Consider the following 20,538-nt stretch of genomic DNA (forward strand, 5'->3'; position numbering starts at 1 on the left):
GGTTTAGATTAACGATTTCTTTTTTTAAGTCCACGTGGGTATGGAGTAATGGAAGTTAGCATACAAATGGTATTCTTTGTCTCTTTTCTGGAGGTGGGAAATCAAGGGAGGCATTAGAGCAGACTGCCTTCAGTGGAGCTTATGATTAAAAATTGGGAAAAACAAAACAAATATTAGACATTGATGGGTATACGCCTATATGGCAAAACCCCAAACTCTCAGAAATGTTTAGACTACAGAGTTTTAAAAAAGCTGGCATTCTTTTTTAAACCAATTTCAGATACCGTAGATGGAAGTTTGAAATTTTTCAACAATTAAGAGATTAATTCCTTCTCCCGCCAAAAATGCTTCTCTTAATTTCTTCAAATAAGTCATGTATGGTCTAAGCAGGATACGATTACACAGTTCAAAGTGCAAAATCACTTATTATTTACCAAGATTTCAAACCAGAATTGTGTGAGAGGAGATTTTAAAGGTTACTGCTAGCGCAATTAATCTTGAATCATCCATTACAAACTAAAGAAAGCTTGCAGCAAGATATTGTCCTAATTAACCCTGAACTATGGAATATAATAGTCTCTTCAACCCTACAATTGCCCACCAGTGGAGCTCAGAGAGTCTCAGTTGAACCTAATTCACTGGGTGTGTAGAACCCCTAAAATTCTTCACAAAGGGCAGATGATACTTGTTCAAGATGTGGTAATACAATAGTCTATTCAACACTACAATTGTCCACAAGTGAAGCTCAGAGAGTGTCTCGGTTGTACCTAATTCACTGGGTATGTAGAACCCCTAAAATTCTTCACAAAGGGCAGATGATACTTGTTCAAGATGTGGTAATGGTTCAGCAGATATTTTTCATATGTTCTGGTTGTGCAATTCACTGAGGAATTTTTGGAAGCAAACCATAAACTATGTAAATTGGTATAGAAATTCCTTTACAAACCTTGGTATACGCTTTGGGATATGTGGACAAGGTATTGGATGATGAGAATGAAAGAATAGCTATTAAAAGGACATTATATCAAAGTAGGAAGCTTATGGCAGCACATTGGCTAGATAGGTCTCCTCCATGGCTTAGAGAAGTTATAGAGAGATTTATGTTTTTGATTAGGTTAGCAGAGGGAGTATACAAAAAAAGGCAATTAATAAATATAAGATAAGATATAGGGAAGAGCCAATCATGGGTTATCTACTTTGTCATTATTAAGATCGTTAGCTAGATAAATATCAGGTTTGTGATAAGCTATAAAATAAAATTGGACTTGATTATGATATTAAATGAGGAGATATTAGGATAACGAATACTATCAAACATGTACATAATTCCTACCAAATATTGAATCTGTTGATGGTTTCACTTATACTTTATAGCTCTAATCTTGACCCAATTCCAAGTTGTAGTGGCTAATTTTAAATTCAGATATATGCAATGTGAACTTCTGTACCGATTTTTATGTGTTTTTTTTTTACATGTCTAATGTCTAGAGATGGGTAGGGGTTGGAGTAAAGAATAAGGTTTGTATAATCACCTTGTTTTGTTTGAAAACTCAATAAAAATACATCTGATTAAAAAGAATAGTCAGTGTACAGTTTGTATAAATGTAAATTTGGTGCCCTCTAAATAACTCAATACACAGCCATTAATGTACAAACTGCTGGCAACAAAAGTGATTACACCCCTAAGTGAAATGGCCAAATTGTACCCAAAGTGTCAATATTTTGTCTGGCCACCATTCTTTTCAAGCACTGCCTAACTCTCTTGGACATGGCGTTCACAAAGAGCTTCACAGGAGCCACTGCCGTCTTCTTCAAATCCTCCATGACGACATCACGGAGCTGGTGGATGTTAGAGACCTTGCGCTCCTCCACCTTCCGTTTGAGGATGCCCCACAGATGCTCAATAGGGTTCAGATCTGAAGACATGCTTGGCCAGTCTATCATCTTTAACCTCAGATTCTTTAGCAAAGCAGTGGTCATCTTTTTAGGTGTGTTTGAGATTCTTATCATGTTGGAATATAAAGGGAAGGTATCATGCTCTGCTTCAGTATGTCACAATATATGTTGGCATTCATGGTCCCCTCTATGATCTGTAGCTCCCCACAACTGGCAGGACTCATGCAGCCCCAAACAATGACGCTCCCATCACCATGCTTGACAGTAGGCAATACACACTTGTCTTTGTACTCCTCACCTGGTTGCCGCCAGACAGGCTTGACACCATTAAAACCAAATAAATTTATCATGGTTTTAGACTACAGGATATACTTCCAGTTATTCATGTTCTTAATCTTCTTGTATTCAGCAAACTTTCTATGGGCTTTCTTGTGCATTATCTTTAGAAGAGGCTTCATGGTTCGACAACCATTAAGACCAATTTTATCCACTGTTCGGCACATAGTCTGAGTACTAACATGCTGACTCCCAACCCCTTTAACTTCTACAGCAATGCTGGTAGCATTCATACCTCTATTTTGAAAAGATAACCTCTAGATAGGACGCTGAGCACATGCACTCAACTCTTTTCGTTGACCATGGCAAGACCTGTTCTGAGTGGAACCTGTCTTGTTAAACCGCTCTACAGTTCAGTGTCAGGGTGTTGGCAATCTTCTTATAGCCTAGACCATCTTTATGTAGAACAACAATTCTTTTTTTACATCTTCAGAGTACTCTGCCATGAGGTGCCATGTTAAACTTCCAGTGACCAGTATGAGAGAGTGTGAACAATAACACTTAATTTAAAACACCAGCTCCCCATTCATACCTGAAACCTTTTAACACTAATGACACATGACACATGACATTAGGGAGGGAAAATGGCTAATTAGCTCAATGTGGTCATTTTCACTTGGGGTGTACTCACTTTTATTATCAGCAGTTTTGACATTAATGGCTGTGTGTTGTGTTATTTAGGCTGAACACCAAATTCATACTGTTATACAAGCTGTACACTGACTACTTTACATTGTATAAGTGTGTAAGTGTCATATCTTCAGTGTTGTCTCATAAAATGTAAAATAAAATATTTACAAAAATGTGAGGCATGTATTTACTTTCGTGATATACTGTAAATATGCTTTATGACTGATATTAACATTAAATGGTTTATGAATTTCAATTTCTTTGCATATATTTCTGGCTAAAAATCATTTATGACGATAGGAGGAGGGAGAAGCTAGACAGGGGAAGGAGCTAGAGGGAGGAGCTAAATAAAGAGGGAGAAGCTAGAAAGGGGAAGGAGCTAGAGGGAGGAGCTAAATAAAGAGGGAGAAGCTAGAGGGAGGAGTTATATGCATGGTGAGGATCTAGAGGCAGAGCTCTGCCCCTTCCTATCTTTTGTATCTACATAGAATCTCATCAGCACCAACTGCAATCTCCTATCTCAGTAATGGGAAAGTCTTCACTGAATACAGATTTTTACCTCAGAATTGAGAATTTTTATAATGGCTGATCAATTCTGGCAGTGAAAGAAGCAGATTTTGTCTGATAATATATTACAAAACTGCTTATTTTCATGTTTACTATTAATTTATGAAATAAAATTTAAATCGACAGTTGCCCTTTAGGCTATGTGCGCACGTTGCGTACTGTCCCTGCAGAAATTTCTGCAGCGATTTGAACAGCACACATGCGCTTCAAATCGCTGCAGAAACAGTGAATGAAAAAAAAAAAAAGCCGATTTCATGCGCTCTGACTGCAGCCCCTCCCATAGACAGAACGGGACCTGCAGGCAGAGGAATGAGAGAATGTTTTAAGGCAGTTTTATCACTTTCTGCAAGCCAAAGGTTTACATACACTTAAGGGTGCTTTACAGGCTACGACATTGCTAACTATAGCTAGCGATGTCATGCGCGATAGCACTCGCCCCTGTCGTTCGTGCCACATTTGGTGATTGCTGCCGTAGCGAACATTATCGCTACGGCAGCATTACATGCACATATCTTTGCAGCGACGTAGCTGTGACCACCGAACAATCCCTCCTTCAAGGGGGAGGTGCGTTCAGCATCATAGCGACGTCACTACGCGGCCGCCCAATAGTAGAGGAGGGGTGGAGATGAGCTGCCGGAACATGCCGCCCACCTCCTTCCTTCCTCATTGCTGGTGGATGCAGGAAAGGAGATGTTTGTCGTTCCTGCGGTGTCACACACAGGAATGTGTGCTGCCGCAGGAATCACGAACAACATCATACCTGCAGCAGCAACGATATTATGAAAAGGAGCGACGTGTCAACGATCAGCGTTTTTTGACGCTTTTGCAATCGTTGATCGTCGCTCCTTGGTGTCACACGCTGCGATGTCGCTAACGGTGCCGCATGTGCGTCACTAACGACGTGACCCGACGATATATAGTTAGCGATGTCGCAGCGTGTAAAGCACTCTTAAGAGTACTATGCCTTTAAACAATATGGGACAACCCATATAATGATGTTATGTCTTTGGAAGCTTCTGATAGGTTTATTGGCAACAACTGAGTTAATTACAGACACACTTGTGAAGATGCTGGCCGAAGCTGGTAAGATTGTGTCATTATCCACAGTGAAATGAGTACTGTATCAACATGGGCTGAAAGGCCTCTCTGCCAGGAAGAAGCCATCACTCCAAAAGAAACCTAAAAAGCCAGTTTAATGTTAGCAAATGCACACAGGAATAATGACCTTAAGTTTTGGAGACGTCCTGTGGTCTGACAAAACTAAAAATTGAACTATTTGGCCATATTGACCATCGTTACAGTTGGAAGAAAAAGGAGAAGCTGTGAAGCCTAAAAACACCATCCCAATTGTGACACACAGGGGTGGCAGCATCATGCTGTGGGGTTGTTTTGCTGCAGAAGGGACTGGTGCAGTTCACAAAATAGAAAGCACCATAAGGAAGGATTATGTGGCAATACTGAAGGAACATCTCAAGATATCAGCCAGGAATTTAAACCTTGGGAGGAAATGGGTCTGCCAAATGGACAATGACATAACGCAAACTGCTAAACTGGTTACAAAGTGGCTTAACGATAACAAAGTCAACGTTGTGGAGTGGCCAAATTTATGGGCAAAGCTGAAAAGGCAGGTGCGAGCAAGGCGACCTACAAACATGGCTCAGTTGCACCAGTTCTGTGCTGAGAAATGGACCCAAAATCCTACCAACTATTGTAAGCAGCTTCTGGAAGGATATCCAAAACGTTTCATCCAAGTTATACAGTTTAAGGGCAATGGTACCAAATACTAATGAAATGTATGTAAACGTTTGACTTTGCAGAAAGTAATAAAAACGCCTTAAACATTCCCTCTCTCATTATTCTGGCATTTCGAATTTGCCAAATATAAATAATTTTGGTTCCTAATTGACCTAAAACGGGAAAGATTTATTCTGATTTCATGTCAGATAGTAAGAAAAACATGCAGATGTGTCTTTATAGACAGTATATGTTAACTTCTGATTTCAACTGTTCTGGTTTCGACTGAATATACATTACACAGGGTTTACAGCAGTCTGTGTACAATAATATAGACCCTTCTCTATACATACAGATGCAAGGGATAGCTGTGTCTGAAGGCTATGCTGGCAGCATTCACAGAAACAGAACAAGCTCTGTTGAATGTCATTGCACCCACCGACTTGGCAAGTTTCGCCTATATGTCATTTTTCGGAGGTCGGAATTGAGGAAGAATCTGACATAACATCACCAGAACATCAACATGGGTTGCAGCAGGATTTGGCAAAGTAAGGTACTTAGTGAAATGCTTATCTATGGCACTGGGTTCATATGAAAGGGACTTGGAAAGTAGTGGGAAGCCACTTTTTTTGCAATTTACAGCCATTAAAAACTATGCTCCATTCAAAAAAAATATTAATCTTTCATCTTCTGGAATAGGCTCGCTGACATTATTCCATCTGCAAGCTTTACCCATAAATCACGGTGGCCGATCAGCTGACTGCACTTGCGCACTCTCTTTCATGAAAAAGAGTTCCCCGCCCTCCTCACCCCCAGTGTGCGCAACTTGTGATGCTCCCCTGTGCTCACGCAGGTTTGATAGCTGGGTGAGATCGTTCAGCTTCACTTGCGTGCACTGTTAGAGCTGTGTGAGCACAGGGAGTGTGTCTGCAATTACTGCACACGCTCCCCAGCATTCTGGATGCTCCACACGCTGTCAAATCTGTGTGAGCACAGGGAGTGAGTCTGCAGTCACTGCCCACTCTCTCCAGCATACTGGATCCTGCGCATGCTGTCAGACCTGTGTGAGCACAGGGAGTGAGTCTACAATCACTGCCCACGCTCTCCAGCATTCTGGATCCTGCGCATGCTGTCAGACCTGTGTGAGCAGAGGGAGTGTGTCTACAATCACTGCCCACTCTCTCCAGCATTCTGGATCCTGCGCATGCTGTCAGACCTGTGTGAGGGCGGGGAGCATCTCATTTATGCTTTCTATGCCAAGGGTATTATTTTCTTAAGATGAAAGGAACTAAGTATGCGCGGCACCTGTGATAGATGGATTAAACTTTGACATAATACCAAAGGGCCTATTCCAGATGATGATTTTTTTTTCATTTTTTGAATGGAGCATAACTTTTAATAGCTGTAAATAAATATTTAAATACAGATTATATGCTTAATTAAATGTATCATTTATGGTGACACAACCCTTTTGAGTCCTTTAACTTATGAGGGCGAGATGGGAGGGAGTGAAAGCAGGATTCAATGGACAATGCCTCCACCAAATTGAGTAATAATACAGCAAGTGCATAATTAAAACATTTTTCTACACTATAGCTCAGCTTGGCTTGTGAATGTTTTAGAATGCCACATACATTAAAATAAATGTATTCAACCTTTTATGCAAAATCTTTATTAAAAACACGTTTCTGAATTTACAGAACTCATATGACAGGATGCACTGTGATACAACCGACCGTGCCGTTTGTAAGTTTTACAAAAACATAGGTATGAAATGAATTGACCTGTTTACACATTTATAATAAAAAAAAGGTGAACATTATATGAAAAAAAATGGGGAAAAAAACCTGACTCCTAGGATGACACTGTAAACAGTTAAATTATAAAGGACTTCTGATCAAAACACTTCCATTCTTTAACAAAGGTATATAAAAGGTGACAGAACATAAATTACATTTTAACAACTGTACATGTTTTACTCTGCAAAAAGCAAGATCCAGGACAGCACCCTACACAATGTTTCTGCGGTCACACTTTCCTTTTCTTTTTGGCTTTCATTGCAGTTGACTTCACAGCACCTCCATTTTTAAAGATGCTTCAGCAGTAGATATCTGTGTTCAAGTCTAGTTAAACACTAAACCAAAAAGGAAAATAAAATACTAACAGATCCCCAGTCTTAGGAAATCCAAAGAAATTTGGCAAGTTAGTGAATTGTACACCATTTCAATGTCCGGCTCCCTACTAACATATAGAGGGTGGGGTGATCTATTAAGTGGTGTAAGTTAACCAAAAGACACATGATCTCTGAAATGTAGAGTTATGAGTTACACTCCATTGGTTGCATTTCACATCTTTGTAGAAAATCCTCATTGTTGTGTCTCCCATGTGCAAGAAAATCCTGGGAAATATCTTATTTCGTAAAGACAAGGGGTTATTGTCATTAATGGAACTCTCTTTGATCCTTAAAAATTGGCATAGGCACATTCCACTAAACTTACAGTCATAGTCTGGCTTACACATGTTGTGTTGTTGTACTCAGCCGTATGTTGCACAGCAACAGTACTTTACATTTCCTATTATAATAGTGTTGCGATCCAAAATCTTGTATGTTCTTGCTGTCAACACCAAGATGAAACAAACTAGTGTTTATGGCTCTAGCTTGGAATAAAGGCACCACGCGATTCATCACAATCAGTCTGTTGTACCATTCAAGGCTTGAAGAAATAAAATCAGTATTTAAGCTTCTGACTGAATATCTGTTTCATCTAACAGAGATGTATCATTATCACCCAGTAATTCTGTCTCAGGTACAGAGCCTTCCTCCTCTTGAACAGGATTTTGTGACACATCCTCTCCTGTTACATGTGCTTCGTCACTGCCATCCGCAAGAAGGGCAACTCTATCGGCCATGGAATTATTTGATGGTGCAGTTGTTACATATCCAGTGCTGGTTGAACCACTTCCACTATGATGAGATCCAGGTTTTGGGATGATCTGTGGAGGCATTTGCTGAGGAGCCATTTGCATTGGTATTTGAACTGGATAAAAATAAGCAGCCATCTGCTGATAGCCATTAACTGGAATGTAGAGTTGAGGAGGTGGCACCATGGGCCTTATCTGTCCCTTCATTGGTAAAAACTGTGGCTGAGGAAATGGCCGTCCTTTAGGCTTGAGGTCAACATATCTAGCATTGCTGACATTACTAACTGGGCTTGTACTGAGCGAGCTTGTCTGTGTGGTATTACTTGCACCAGATGTTTGTGCAGAACTGTTGTAGTTCGACATATTTTCCCATGTTCTTAGTCTAGTGTGAATGTCTTTAAATCTAGGTCTTCTCGCAGGGAACTCATTCCAACACTCAAGCATAAGGGAATAAATCCAGGCTGGGCACTCATCTGGGCACAGCAGCATCTGGCGATTCCTTATCATTTCAATAACATCTTGATTTGAATACCCACAATATGGTTGTAGGCCGTAGCTGAAGATTTCCCACACCACTACTCCATAGGACCAAATATCAGAATCAATGGTACATTTGCCATATGCAACCGCCTCTGGTGACATCCATCTTATAGGAAGAAGTGAATTTCCAACTAATTTATAGTAATCCGCTGAATACACTTCTCGGAAGAGGCCAAGATCGGAAATTTTAATTGTCAGCTTATCAAATACTAAAATATTTCTGGCAGCCAGGTCTTTGTGCACAACATGATGAATTGAAAGATACTCCATTCCTGAGGCGATCTGAGTTACAATGTGGAGAAAATCTGCTGGTTCCAAAGTGGATTTCACAGTCTTGTCATCATCTGTGCTGCCCACATCTGAGTGAGGAGATCTCATGACAAGAAACTCATGGAGGTCACTAAGTGGAGAATAGCTAAAAATCATACTCATGGGCTGCTCCTTAGTTACAGTACCAAGAAGACAAACAATATTGGGATGTTGCAGTCTTGACCTCATCATAGCTTCATGTTTAAATTCCTCTCGAAGGGCCACTTCAACTTTGTCTTTTAATGTCTTTATAGCAACAGTCTGTGTCTGTTCTCCAGGAGCAGAGCCAAAGAGATGTCCCTTGTAGACTTTCCCAAAGCGGTCCTCTCCTAGCTCTTCCATAAACCTTACAGTGGACAGGTTTATCTCTTTTACTTTAACCTAACAATAAAAATGAAAAATATATTATAAAACTGAATGAATGCGCTCACACACAATGAAAAATGATTATTATACATGATAACAACCCATGTTGCAAAGCCTTAAGGGTACTTTACACGCTGCAATATCGGTACCGATATCGCTAGCGAGCATACCCGCCCCCGTCGGTTGTGCGCCACGGGCAAATTGCTGCCCATGGCGCACAACATCGCTAACACCTGTCACTCGGACTTACCTTCCCTGCGACGTCGCTTTGGCCGGTGAACCGCCTCCTTTCTAAGGGGGCGGTTCGTGTGGCGTCACAGCGACGTCACACGGCAGCCGTCCAATAGCAGAGGAGGGGCGGAGATGAGCGGCCAGAACATGCCTCCCACCTCCTTCCTTCCTCATTGCCGGTGGACGCAGGTAAGGAGATGTTCGTTGTTCCTGCGTGGTCACACACAGCGATGTGTGCTGCCGCAGGAACGCCAAACAACATCGTACCTGCAGCAGCAACGATATTAAGGAAATGAACGACGTGTCAATGAGCAACGATTTTTCACGTTTTTTGCGCTCGTTGATTGTCGCTCATTGGTGTCACACGCTGCAATGTCGCTAACGGCGCCGGATGTGCGTCACTAACGACGTGACCCCGACAAAATATTGTTAGCGATGTCGCAGTGTGTAAAGCACCCTTTAGACTTTAGAGAAGCTTACAGGAACAGAAGGATATGTTGTTATGTACTATAACATATAATTTCCTGTTCAGCCCCGGAATCTGTAATCTAAAATAATGTAACTATGTAACTCTACCTGTTGCTTGTGCTGGTTCATAAGGGGCATCTCCATGTCTTGGCTAGGTGACGCCATCAGCTGACGTCTCTGAGGGGTAGCAGCGGAGGCTTTTTGTTTGTTTCTACACATACAAACTAAGAAGAAGAGGCAAGCAATGACCAATGGAATGGCAATGCTGGGAACCAAGATATAAAGGATTTCCATCTTTGTGTTTTCTCTGGTACCTGTAAACAATAAAAGAGGAATAACCATTACTGTATGTTATTTTGGTTCATCTGCTTATTGGCACAAATGATTATTTATAGAAATTCCAACTATATTAATATCTTGAAAGTTTCATCCGACAAAATAATCCTTAAAAAGAGGCACAATTAAAAACTGAATGCCATAACAGTTCAAAGAATGAATGGGAGCACTGAAAAACTGAGTCAAAGTCTACTCTTCGCATTCTGCATGCTCATCCTAATCTTTGGACAAAACAGGGAGTTGGGGCCACCAGAGTCTCATATGCAAGCAAACTTTATACTCACAAATTTTTTAACAATAATAATTTACACAACACTATAAGTATGCAATTACTAATCAAAATAAACTTGATACAGTGTGGAATTATTTTTCTGCATATTACCATTTGTTCTAGAGGTTACATTGCCTTGGTACAGTTTTAGTCCCATTTATACCTTTATTGAGCCACAACTATCATACTTTGACTCTGAATGAAAAGCAAAATTTATAAACATAAAAGCCTGCTAACATAGAGAAATCAGGTAAAAAATAAGAGGCGTTCATAAGCAAAGATCCTAGAAAACATACATTATCTTAATAAAGGAGGAACATTTTTTATATAAGGATATGTCATGGAGAAGTCTGATACATACGGCAAGCAGGGACATCACAGAGTTCTACGCGCACATTCTTGTTAAGGGTAAAGCACCAGGGACCTTCCATCTGGCCACCAGGATTGCGGCAGTATGCGTGCCCTCCTCCAATTTCTGGATATTCAGCAGCTGACATCTGGTGAGTGTGTGGAACCTGGCTGTTCCATGACTGGCATTGGTGTCCAGACTTGGTGACACTGACTGACCCTCGATAATCAGTCCCAGTACCATTGTAACATTGTTGATCTGTAGAAAGGATGCAAAAAATGTCAGCATGAAAACAGTACACTGTTTTTTATTATACTTTACAAACAGACAGTTGTCAGCTGCGTCTGGGATAGGCAAAAGGACTAGATGTATTAACTCTTATTTTTCATGTCATATTGTCCTTTTTATAGACATGAAGAAAAGAGCACATAAAATAGCACAAGCTTTTTCGATTATAATATGTATATAGGCACAGGGACACAATTTTTGGCCCCTTCTGTTAAAAGAGGTTGTCCACTACTGGACAACCCATGTTTCCCTCTGGTAAAATAAAAAAGCTTATTCTCAACCCCCATGCCAGCGCCGTTCCAGTGGTGTCCAGTGGTGTCAACGCTCGCATTCCTAGGGTTATTACATCACCAGAGCCCAATCACCACCGGCTTCACTGTTCCCACTTTGGATATATAAGTAATCAACAGGAAAAGAGTGGCTCTCACTTCCTCTTTATTACTTACTAGCTGTAGTACCCGGGCATTGCCTGGGATAGTAACTGTCGCTCTCCCAGTCTCTGTCTGTGTGTCGCTGTCTGTCTGTCTCTCTGTCTGTCTCTTTCCTTGTCTGTCTGTGTCTATGTCTCTGTCTGTCTGTTTCTATCTCTCTGTCTTTATTTATATCAGTCTGTCTATCTCTGTGTCTGTCTGTCTCCCTCTTTCCCCGACTGTCTTTTTCCCAGTCTGTCTTTGTCTCTTTGCCCCGGCTGTCTCTTTGCCCCGGCTGTCTCTTTGCCCCGGCTGTCTCTTTCCAGGGCTGTCTCTTTGCCCCGGCTGTCTCTTTGCCCCGGCTGTCTCTTTCCAGGTCTCTCTGTGCCCGTCTGTCTCTTTCCAGGGCTGTCTCTTTGCCCGGGCTGTCTCTTTGCCGGGCTGTCTCTTTCCAGGGCTGTCTCTTTCCAGGGCTGTCTCTTTCCAGGGCTGTCTCTTTGCCGGGCTGTCTCTTTCCAGGGCTGTCTCTTTGCCCGGGCTGTCTCTTTCCAGGTCTCTCTTTGCCTATCTGTCTCTTCCTAGGGCTGTCTCTTTCCAGGGCTGTCTCATTGCCCGGCTGTCTCTTTCCAGGGCTGTCTCTTTCCAGGGCTGTCTCTTTCCAGGGCTGTCTCTTTGCCCGTCTGTCTGTCTCTTTCTGTCTCTCTCTATCCATCTCCCCACCGATCTTATTACCTCACACATAAGCTTCTTATACTAAGAGTTTATTTTGTTCCTATAGCAACCTCTGCCAGCTGCTACTAATAACTTGCAGCTCCCAAGCTCCATTCAGTTTAATGGAGGCAGGATTTTGGAGAGTAACTGTAAAGCGCAGGGTTAAATTTTCCCGTCAAAACATAGTCTATGACGTTCCCTTAGTCACATGAGGCGTCAGTGCAAAATTTCGTGATTGTAAATGCGATGGTGCGTATTCCTTTAGCGGACATACATACAGTGCTGGCCAAAAGTATTGGCACCCCTGCAATTCTGTCAGATAATACTCCGTTTCTTCTTGAAAATGATTGCAATCACAAATTCTTTGGTATTATTATCTTCATTTATTTTGCTTGCAATGAAAAAACACAAAAGAGAATGAAACAAAAATCAAATCATTGATCATTTCACACAAAACTCCAAAAATGGGCCAGACAAAAGTATTGGCACCCTTAGCCTAATACTTGGTTGCACAACCTTTAGCCAAAATAACTGCAAACAAACGCTTCTGGTAACCATCAATGAGTTTCTTACAATGCTCTGCTGGAATTTTAGACCATTCTGCTTTGGCAAACTGCTCCAGGTCCCTGAGATTTGAAGGGTGCCTTCTCCAAACTGCCATTTTGAGATCTCTCCACAGGTGTTCTATTGGATTCAGGTCTGGACTCATTGCGGGCCACTTTAGTAGTCTCCAGTGCTTTCTCTCAAACCATTTTCTAGTGCTCTTTGAAGTGTGTTGTGGGTCATTGTCCTGCTGGAAGACCCATGACCTCTGAGGAAGACCCAGCTTTCTCATACTGGGCCCTACATTATGCTGCAAAATTTGTTAATAGTCTTCAGACTTCATAATGCCATGCACACGGTCAAGCAGTCCAGTGCCAGAGGTAGCAAAGCAACCCCAAAACATCAGGGAACCTCCGCTATGTTTGACTGTAGGGACTGTGTTCTTTTCTTTGAATGTCTCTTTTTTTTTTCCTGAAAACTTTATGTTGATGGCTTTTCCCAAAAAGCTATACTTTTGTCTCATCTGACCAGAGAACATTGTTCCAAAACGTTTTAGGCTTTCTCAGGTAAGTTTTGGCAAACTCCAGCCTGGCTTTTTTATGTCTCGAAGTAAGAAGTGGGGTCTTCCTGGGTATCCTACCATACTGTCCCTTTTCATTCAGACGCCAATGGATAGTACGGGTTGACACTGTTGTACCCTCAGACTGCAGGGCAGCTTGAACTTGTTTGGATGTTAGTCGAGGTTCTTTATCCACTATCCGCACAATCTTGCGTTGAAATCTCTCGTCAATTTTTCTTTTCCTTCCACATCTAGGGAGGTTAGCCACAGTGCCATGGGCTTTAAACTTCTTTATGACACTGCGCACCGTAGACACAGGAACTTTCAGATCTTTGGAGATGGACTTGTAGCCTTGAGATTGCTCATGCTTCCTCACAATTTGGATTCTCAAGTCCTCAGACAGTTCTTTGGTCTTCTTTCTTTTCTCCATGCTCAATGTGGTACACACAAGAACACAGGACAGAGGTTGAGTCAACTTTAATCCATGTCAACTGGCTGCAAGTGTGATTTAGTTATTGCCAACACCTGTTAGGTGCCACAGGTAAGTTACAGGTGCTGTTAATTACACAAATAAGAGAAGCATCACATGATTTTTCAAACAGTGCCAATACTTTTGTCCACCCCCTTTTTTATGTTTGGTGTGGAATTATATCCAATTTGGCTTTATGACAATTTTTTTTTTTCTTTTTCATTGAAGACAAATTAAATGAAGATAATAATACCAAAGAATTTATGATTGCAATCATTTTCAAGAATAAACGGAGTATTCTCTGATAGAATTTCAGGGGTGCCAATACTTTTGGCCAGCACTGTACACACATACATCCACACATACATACACTGAGCTTTATATATTAGATATGTCTAAAAGCAGTGACCATGAAGCTGGTGGTGATTGGGCATGGGGCTCGCCTGACGCAACAACCTCATACTAGTCCACTGGAACAGTGCCAGCATGCGTTGGCAAAAATAAGCTTTTATTATTTTAATGGGGGCAAACATGAGTAATGAGAGGGGGGGTTGTTCAAGTAGTGGACAACCCCTTTGAAGTAACAAAAAAAGCCCACATTTGTCAATGAAATAACTTATAACTGACAAAAGTAATTTTCAATTTAAATTTACTGAATAACAATGAATGAAAATCAGACATTGCTTTTCAACTTTGATTCAACAGAAAAATAATTTAAAAAAACCGCTAATGAAAATAGCTTACACAAAAATGATGGTACCCTTAGGGCTCATTCACATGACCGTTCCGTTTGTCGTAGTCAGTTCCTGTTTTTTTGCGGACCCACGGACAGGACTATCTTTTCAATGTCTTTTGTGTAGGATCGGATGGCACACGGAAGAACTTCCGTATGCATCCGATCCTACAAAAAAACACATTGGATGCCGTAGGTCCGTTCCGTTATTATGGAACATGTCCTAATCTGTTCCGTTATAACGGACCGTGACTCATTACAAGTCAATGGGCCCGCAGTATCCCTGGAAGCCGCACGGAAGCACTTCCGTGTGACCTCCGTCGGGTGCTCGTGCAGTCGGTGTCCCGCTCCAGCCCCGCGGCTGCTCACACTGCAGTATCAGCAGCTTCTCACACTGCAGTGCCGGCAGCCGCAGGGATGATGAGCGCTGCTGTCAGAAGGTTAGATGAGATCATTACCTGCTGTGACGATCTCCTGTTCTCCTGACGTCAGCGCTGTCACTGCATTCTATGCCCGCAGTGTTCTCACATCAAGTCTCGCGGGCGGCCCGAGACTGTCACTAGTGGTGACGTCATGGGCTTCCGCGATTCTTCGCTGTGAACGCGGCAGGCATAAAAGGCAGTGACAGCGCTGACGTCAGGAGAGCAGGAGATCGTCACAGCAGGTAATGATCTCATCTAACCTCCTGACAGCAGCGCTCGTCATCCCCTGCAGTGACCTGGGCTGACCTCATGATGTTAGCTCAGGTCACTGCACTACTCTCCCAGCCAATGGGGAACATTCTGTTCTTCATTGACTGGGACAGTGACTATGGTATGTATCGTCATGGGACCCCCTTATTAGATTACGCCGGACCCGGATTTGATTGTTCTTTTCAATAAATTGGTGAAAGAGGGAATGTTTTGGGGAGTGTTTTTTCAAATAAAACTTTCTTTGTTGTCTATTTTGTTTTTATTACTGACTGGGTTCGTGATGTCGGGTATCTGATAGACGCGTGACATCACTAACCCCAGGGCTTGATGCCAGGTGACATTACACATCTGGCATCAACCCCATATATTACCCCACTTGCCACCGCACCAGGGCAACGGGATGAGTTGGGGCAAAGCACCAGGATTGTCACATCTAATGGATGCGCCACTTCTGGGGTGGCTGTAGCCTACTATTTTTAGGCTGGGGAGTGTCAAATAATGGTGGACCTCCCTAGTCTGAGAATACCAGACCACAGCTGTCCGCTTTACCTTGGCTGGTGATCCAATTTGGGGGGGACCCCATGTTTTTTGTTTTAAATGATTTATTTAATTTAAAATAGCAGCTTGCGGTGCCCTGTTTTGGAGTACCAGACAAGGTGAAGCTGCCAGCTGTGGTTTGCAGGCTGCAGCCGTTTGCTTTACCCAAGCTGGCTACAAACGATAGGGGGGACCCCACGTCATTTTTTTTTTAAATTATTTATTTATTTTTTAGTTAAATACAAGGCTACGCACCCTTTAGTGCCACATGAATGTCACTAAAGGGTACCATCTTAGAATATGCAAGGGGGTGGGTCATTATATATGTCTTTCTCATCTATCTATCCATCCCTCTATTCATTCATTCATCCATCCCTCTATCTCTATATCTATCCATTTCTATCTCTACTCATCTATTTATCTTTCTTGCTGCTTCCGTTTTTTTGCGGTCCGCAAAAAAAAACGGAAGGCACACGGATGACACACGGACCATATACGAAACGGAACGGATGTCACACGAATGCCACATGGATCCATCCATGAAATAAACAGACCGTTTTTTGCGGCCCGCAAAAACGGTAGGGTCATGTGAATGTAGCCTTAACATTTTGTTGCACAACCCTTTGACACAATCACTGAAAACAAACACTTTCTGTAACTCTCAATGAGACTTCTGTACATGTCCACAGGTATTTTGGCCCACTCCTCAAGAGCAAACTCCTCCAGCTGTCTCAGGAGTGAGGGAGTCTTCTACAGACTGGAGATTTCAGCTCCTTCCACAGATGTGCAATAGGATTTAGAGCAGGGCTCATAAAAGGCCATTTTAGAATAGTCCAATGCCTTGCTCTTAGCCATGCTTGGATGTTTTTAGCTGTGTGCTGTGGGTCATTATCCTGTAGGAGGATTCATGACCTGCAGCTCAGATCAAGCTTTCTGACATTGAGCAGCACAAATGGCACCAGAATGCCTTGATTGTCTTGAGATGTCATTGCACCCTGTGCAGATTCAAGCCACCATATGCCACTGCAGCCCCAAAACACAACCAATCCACCTCCGTAATTCACAGTTAGGTACAAGGTTATTTTCTTTGCATGCATCATTTTTGTATCTGTGAATATAGAGCTGATGTGCCTTGCCAAGAAACACCAGTTTTGTCTCATCTGCCCAAAGGACATTTTCACAGAAGAGTTGTGGTTGTCAAAACACATTTTAGCAAATTCCAGTTTCACAATTTTATAATTTGCTTTAAACAGTGGTTTCCTCCTCGGTTGTCTTCCATGAAGTCCACTTTGCCCAACACAGCAACGGATGGTGCGATCTGACGCTGATGTACCTTGACCTTGGAATTCATCTTTAATTACTTTAGAGGTTGTTCTACACTCTTTAGTTACCATTCGTATTATCCATCTCATATATTTCCCATCAATTTAACTTTAGCAGCCACATCTAGGGAAGTTGGCTACAGTTCCAAAGACCTTAAAGTTCTGAATAATCTGTGCAATTGTTGTGACGAGAACATCAAGCTGTTTGGAGATAACCTTAAAGCCTTTACCTTTAAGATGTTTCTCTATAATTTTCTTTTTAATCTCCTGACACAACTGTCTCCTTATCTTTTTTTGGTTTATATACCGTTTTGTATGCCATGATATCAAACAGCACAGTGACTACTTTTCAACCTATAAATAGGCAGATTGACTCATTACAAGTTTATACACATCTTTGATGCACATTATAGGGCAAGTTTAACATGTCCCTATGGTCAATTTATTTTCAGTCTTTTGTAGGGGTCCCATAATTTTAGTCCAGGCCATTTTCATTAGTTCGTTTTTCTTTCAATTTTCCTGTTGAACCACAGTTCAATAGCAATGTCTGATTTTTAATGATTGATAAATCGATTTAAATTGAAAATGACTTTTGTCAGTTTTAAGTTATTTCAATGATTGTTCCGGGGTTAGCTAACTTTACACTGTGTGCAGAATTATTAGGCAAGTTGTATGTTAGAGGATTTTTTTTATTATTGATTAACAACTATTTTCTCAATCAACCCAAAAGACTTAAATATCAAAGTTTAATATTTTTGGACATTAGAGTGAGTTTTTTTTTTTAGATTTGGCTATCTTGGGAGGATATCGGTTTGTGCAGGTAACTATTACTGTGCAGAATTATAAGGCAACTTAATAAAAACCAAAACTATTCCCATCTCACTTGTTTATATTCATCAGGTAAACCAATATAACTTCACAAAATATAGAAATAAACATTTCTGACATGCAAAAACAAAATCCAAAAAAATTAGTGACCAATATAGCCACCTTTCTTTATGATGACACTCAACAGCCCACCAACCATAGATTCTTCAGTTGCTTGATCTGATTATGATCAACATTGCGTGCAGCAGCCACCACAGCCTCCCAGACACTCTTCCGAGATGTGTACTGTTTTCCCTCCCTGTAGATCTCACCTTTTATGAGGGACCCCAGGTTCTCTATGGGGTTCAGATCAGGTGAACAAGGGGGCCATGTCATTATTTTTTCATCTTTTAGACCAGGGGTGGGGAACCTCCGGCCCGCGGGCCGTATGCGGCCCGCAATGACCTTTTCTGTGGCCCCCGGGGCACTGGAGCAGATTCCCGCTGGCTGTGGTGCTCGGGCAGCCGCTCATCTTGTCTAATGTCTATTGCCGGCAGACAGCACTGGGGGTGGGACTTCCTCCCTCTTGCTCCTACATGCTCCCTGTGAGATTGCAGCTAGAATCAGAGTGATGGGGGAGGGGCATGCACGGGATATAGAAGGCTGTATAGTGCCGTGCGTTCTACCTCTCACACTCCCATTCTGTGCTCGGCTGTTCATGGCTAGCAGGTCTTTTGTTGGAGAGAAAAGACGAGAATGAAGCCAGCCCTTGAGCTGAGCTGCTGCATCCATCACTTGTGCTGCACCTGATCTTACAGGGCAACTAAGCAGCAGGTACTTATATCTGCGCTAAGTGTGTTTATATCTAATATATACCACCATATATCAAATGTATTTGTCACTTAAGTGTCCAGCGTCTGTTGTGTATACGACATGTGCGTGTGCTGTGTATACGGCGTGTGTGCTGTGTATGTGCTGTGTATACAGCGTGTGTGCTGTGTATGTGCTGTGTATACAGCGTGTATGCTGTGTATGTGCTGTGTATACAGCGTGTGTGCTGTGTGTGTGCTGTGTATACAGCGTGTGTGCTGTGTGTGTGCTGTGTATACAGCGTGTGTGCTGTGTGTGTGCTGTGTATACAGCGTGTGTGCTGTGTGTGTGCTGTGTATACAGCGTGTGTGCTGTGTGTGTGCTGTGTATACAGCGTGTGTGCTGTGTGTGTGCTGTGTGTGTGCTGTGTATACGGCGTGTGTGCTGTGTGTGCTGTGTATACAGCGTGTGTGCTGTGTGTGTGCTGTGTATACAGCGTGTGTGCTGTGTGTGTGCTGTGTATACAGCGTGTATGCTGTGTATGTGCTGTGTATACAGCGTGTGTGCTGTGTGTGTGCTGTGTATACAGCGTGTGTGCTGTGTGTGTGCTGTGTATACAGCGTGTGTGCTGTGTGTGTGCTGTGTATACAGCGTGTGTGCTGTGTGTGTGCTGTGTATACAGCGTGTGTGCTCTGTGTGTGCTGTGTATACAGCGTGTGTGCTGTGTGTGTGCTGTGTATACAGCGTGTGTGCTGTGTGTGCTGTGTATACAGCGTGCGTGCTGTGTGTGTGCTGTGTATACAGCGTGTGTGCTGTGTGTGTGCTGCGTATACAGCGTGTGTGCTGTGTGTGTGCTGTGTATACGGCGTGTGTGCTGTGTATACGGCGTGTGTGCTGTGTGTGTGCTGTGTATATGGTGTGTGTGCTGTGTATACGGCGTGTATACGGCGTGTGTGCTGTGTATACGGCGTGTGTGCTGTGTATGTGCTGTGTATACGGCGTGTGTGCTGTGTGTGTGCTGTGTATACGGCGTGTGTGTGCTGTGTATACGGCGTGTGTGTGCTGTGTATACGGCGTGTGTGTGCTGTGTGTGTGCTGTGTATACGGCGTGTGTCTGCTGTGTATATGGTGTGTGTGCTATGTGTGCGCTGTGTATACGGCGTGTGTGCTGTGTGTGTGCTGTGTATACGGCGTGTGTGTGTGCTGTGTTTGGCACGTAATAAAGTTTCATATTGTAAGGTTTATTGGTATATCTAATTCCTGGTGTGCACATGTTTACATGCAGAACTTTTTGGCGTGTTGAGTGCTGTGTATGGCTTGTGTGTGTGCTGTATACGGCATGTGAGTGCTGTGTATGGCTTGTGTGTGTGCTGTATACGGCATGTGAGTGCTGTGTATGGCTTGTATGTGCTGTATACGGCATGTGAGTGCTGTGTATGGCTTGTGTGTGTGCTGTATACGGCATGTGTGTGCTGTATACGGCATGTGAGTGCTGTGTATGGCTTGTGTGTGTGCTGTATACGGCATGTGAGTGCTGTGTATGGCTTGTGTGTGTGCTGTATACGGCGTGTGAGTGCTGTGCATGGCTTGTGTGTGTGCTGTATACGGCATGTGTGTGCTGTATACGGCATGTGAGTGCTGTGTATGGCTTGTGTGTGTGCTGTATACGGCGTGTGAGTGCTGTGCATGGCTTGTGTGTGTG

General features: G+C 42.6%; 1 protein-coding gene across 1 annotated transcript in view; it reads right to left on the bottom strand.

Moving 5' to 3' along the window:
- Nucleotides 1-6,849: 6,849 nt before the first annotated feature.
- The window catches only part of ROR2 (receptor tyrosine kinase like orphan receptor 2), a 282,624-nt gene continuing 268,935 nt past the window's right edge, over nucleotides 6,850-20,538 (bottom strand). The window contains exons 7-9 of the mRNA XM_075318958.1: nucleotides 10,968-11,213; nucleotides 10,108-10,313; nucleotides 6,850-9,315 (exon numbers count right to left, since the gene is read on the bottom strand). Of these exons, the coding sequence (XP_075175073.1) occupies nucleotides 7,900-9,315; nucleotides 10,108-10,313; nucleotides 10,968-11,213 (1,868 nt within the window). The 3' untranslated portion in view covers nucleotides 6,850-7,899. The remainder of the gene's footprint in view (nucleotides 9,316-10,107; nucleotides 10,314-10,967; nucleotides 11,214-20,538) is intronic.

The sequence above is a fragment of the Anomaloglossus baeobatrachus genome, chromosome 1 (assembly GCF_048569485.1).
Source record: "Anomaloglossus baeobatrachus isolate aAnoBae1 chromosome 1, aAnoBae1.hap1, whole genome shotgun sequence".
Taxonomy (NCBI): Eukaryota; Metazoa; Chordata; class Amphibia; order Anura; family Aromobatidae; genus Anomaloglossus; species Anomaloglossus baeobatrachus.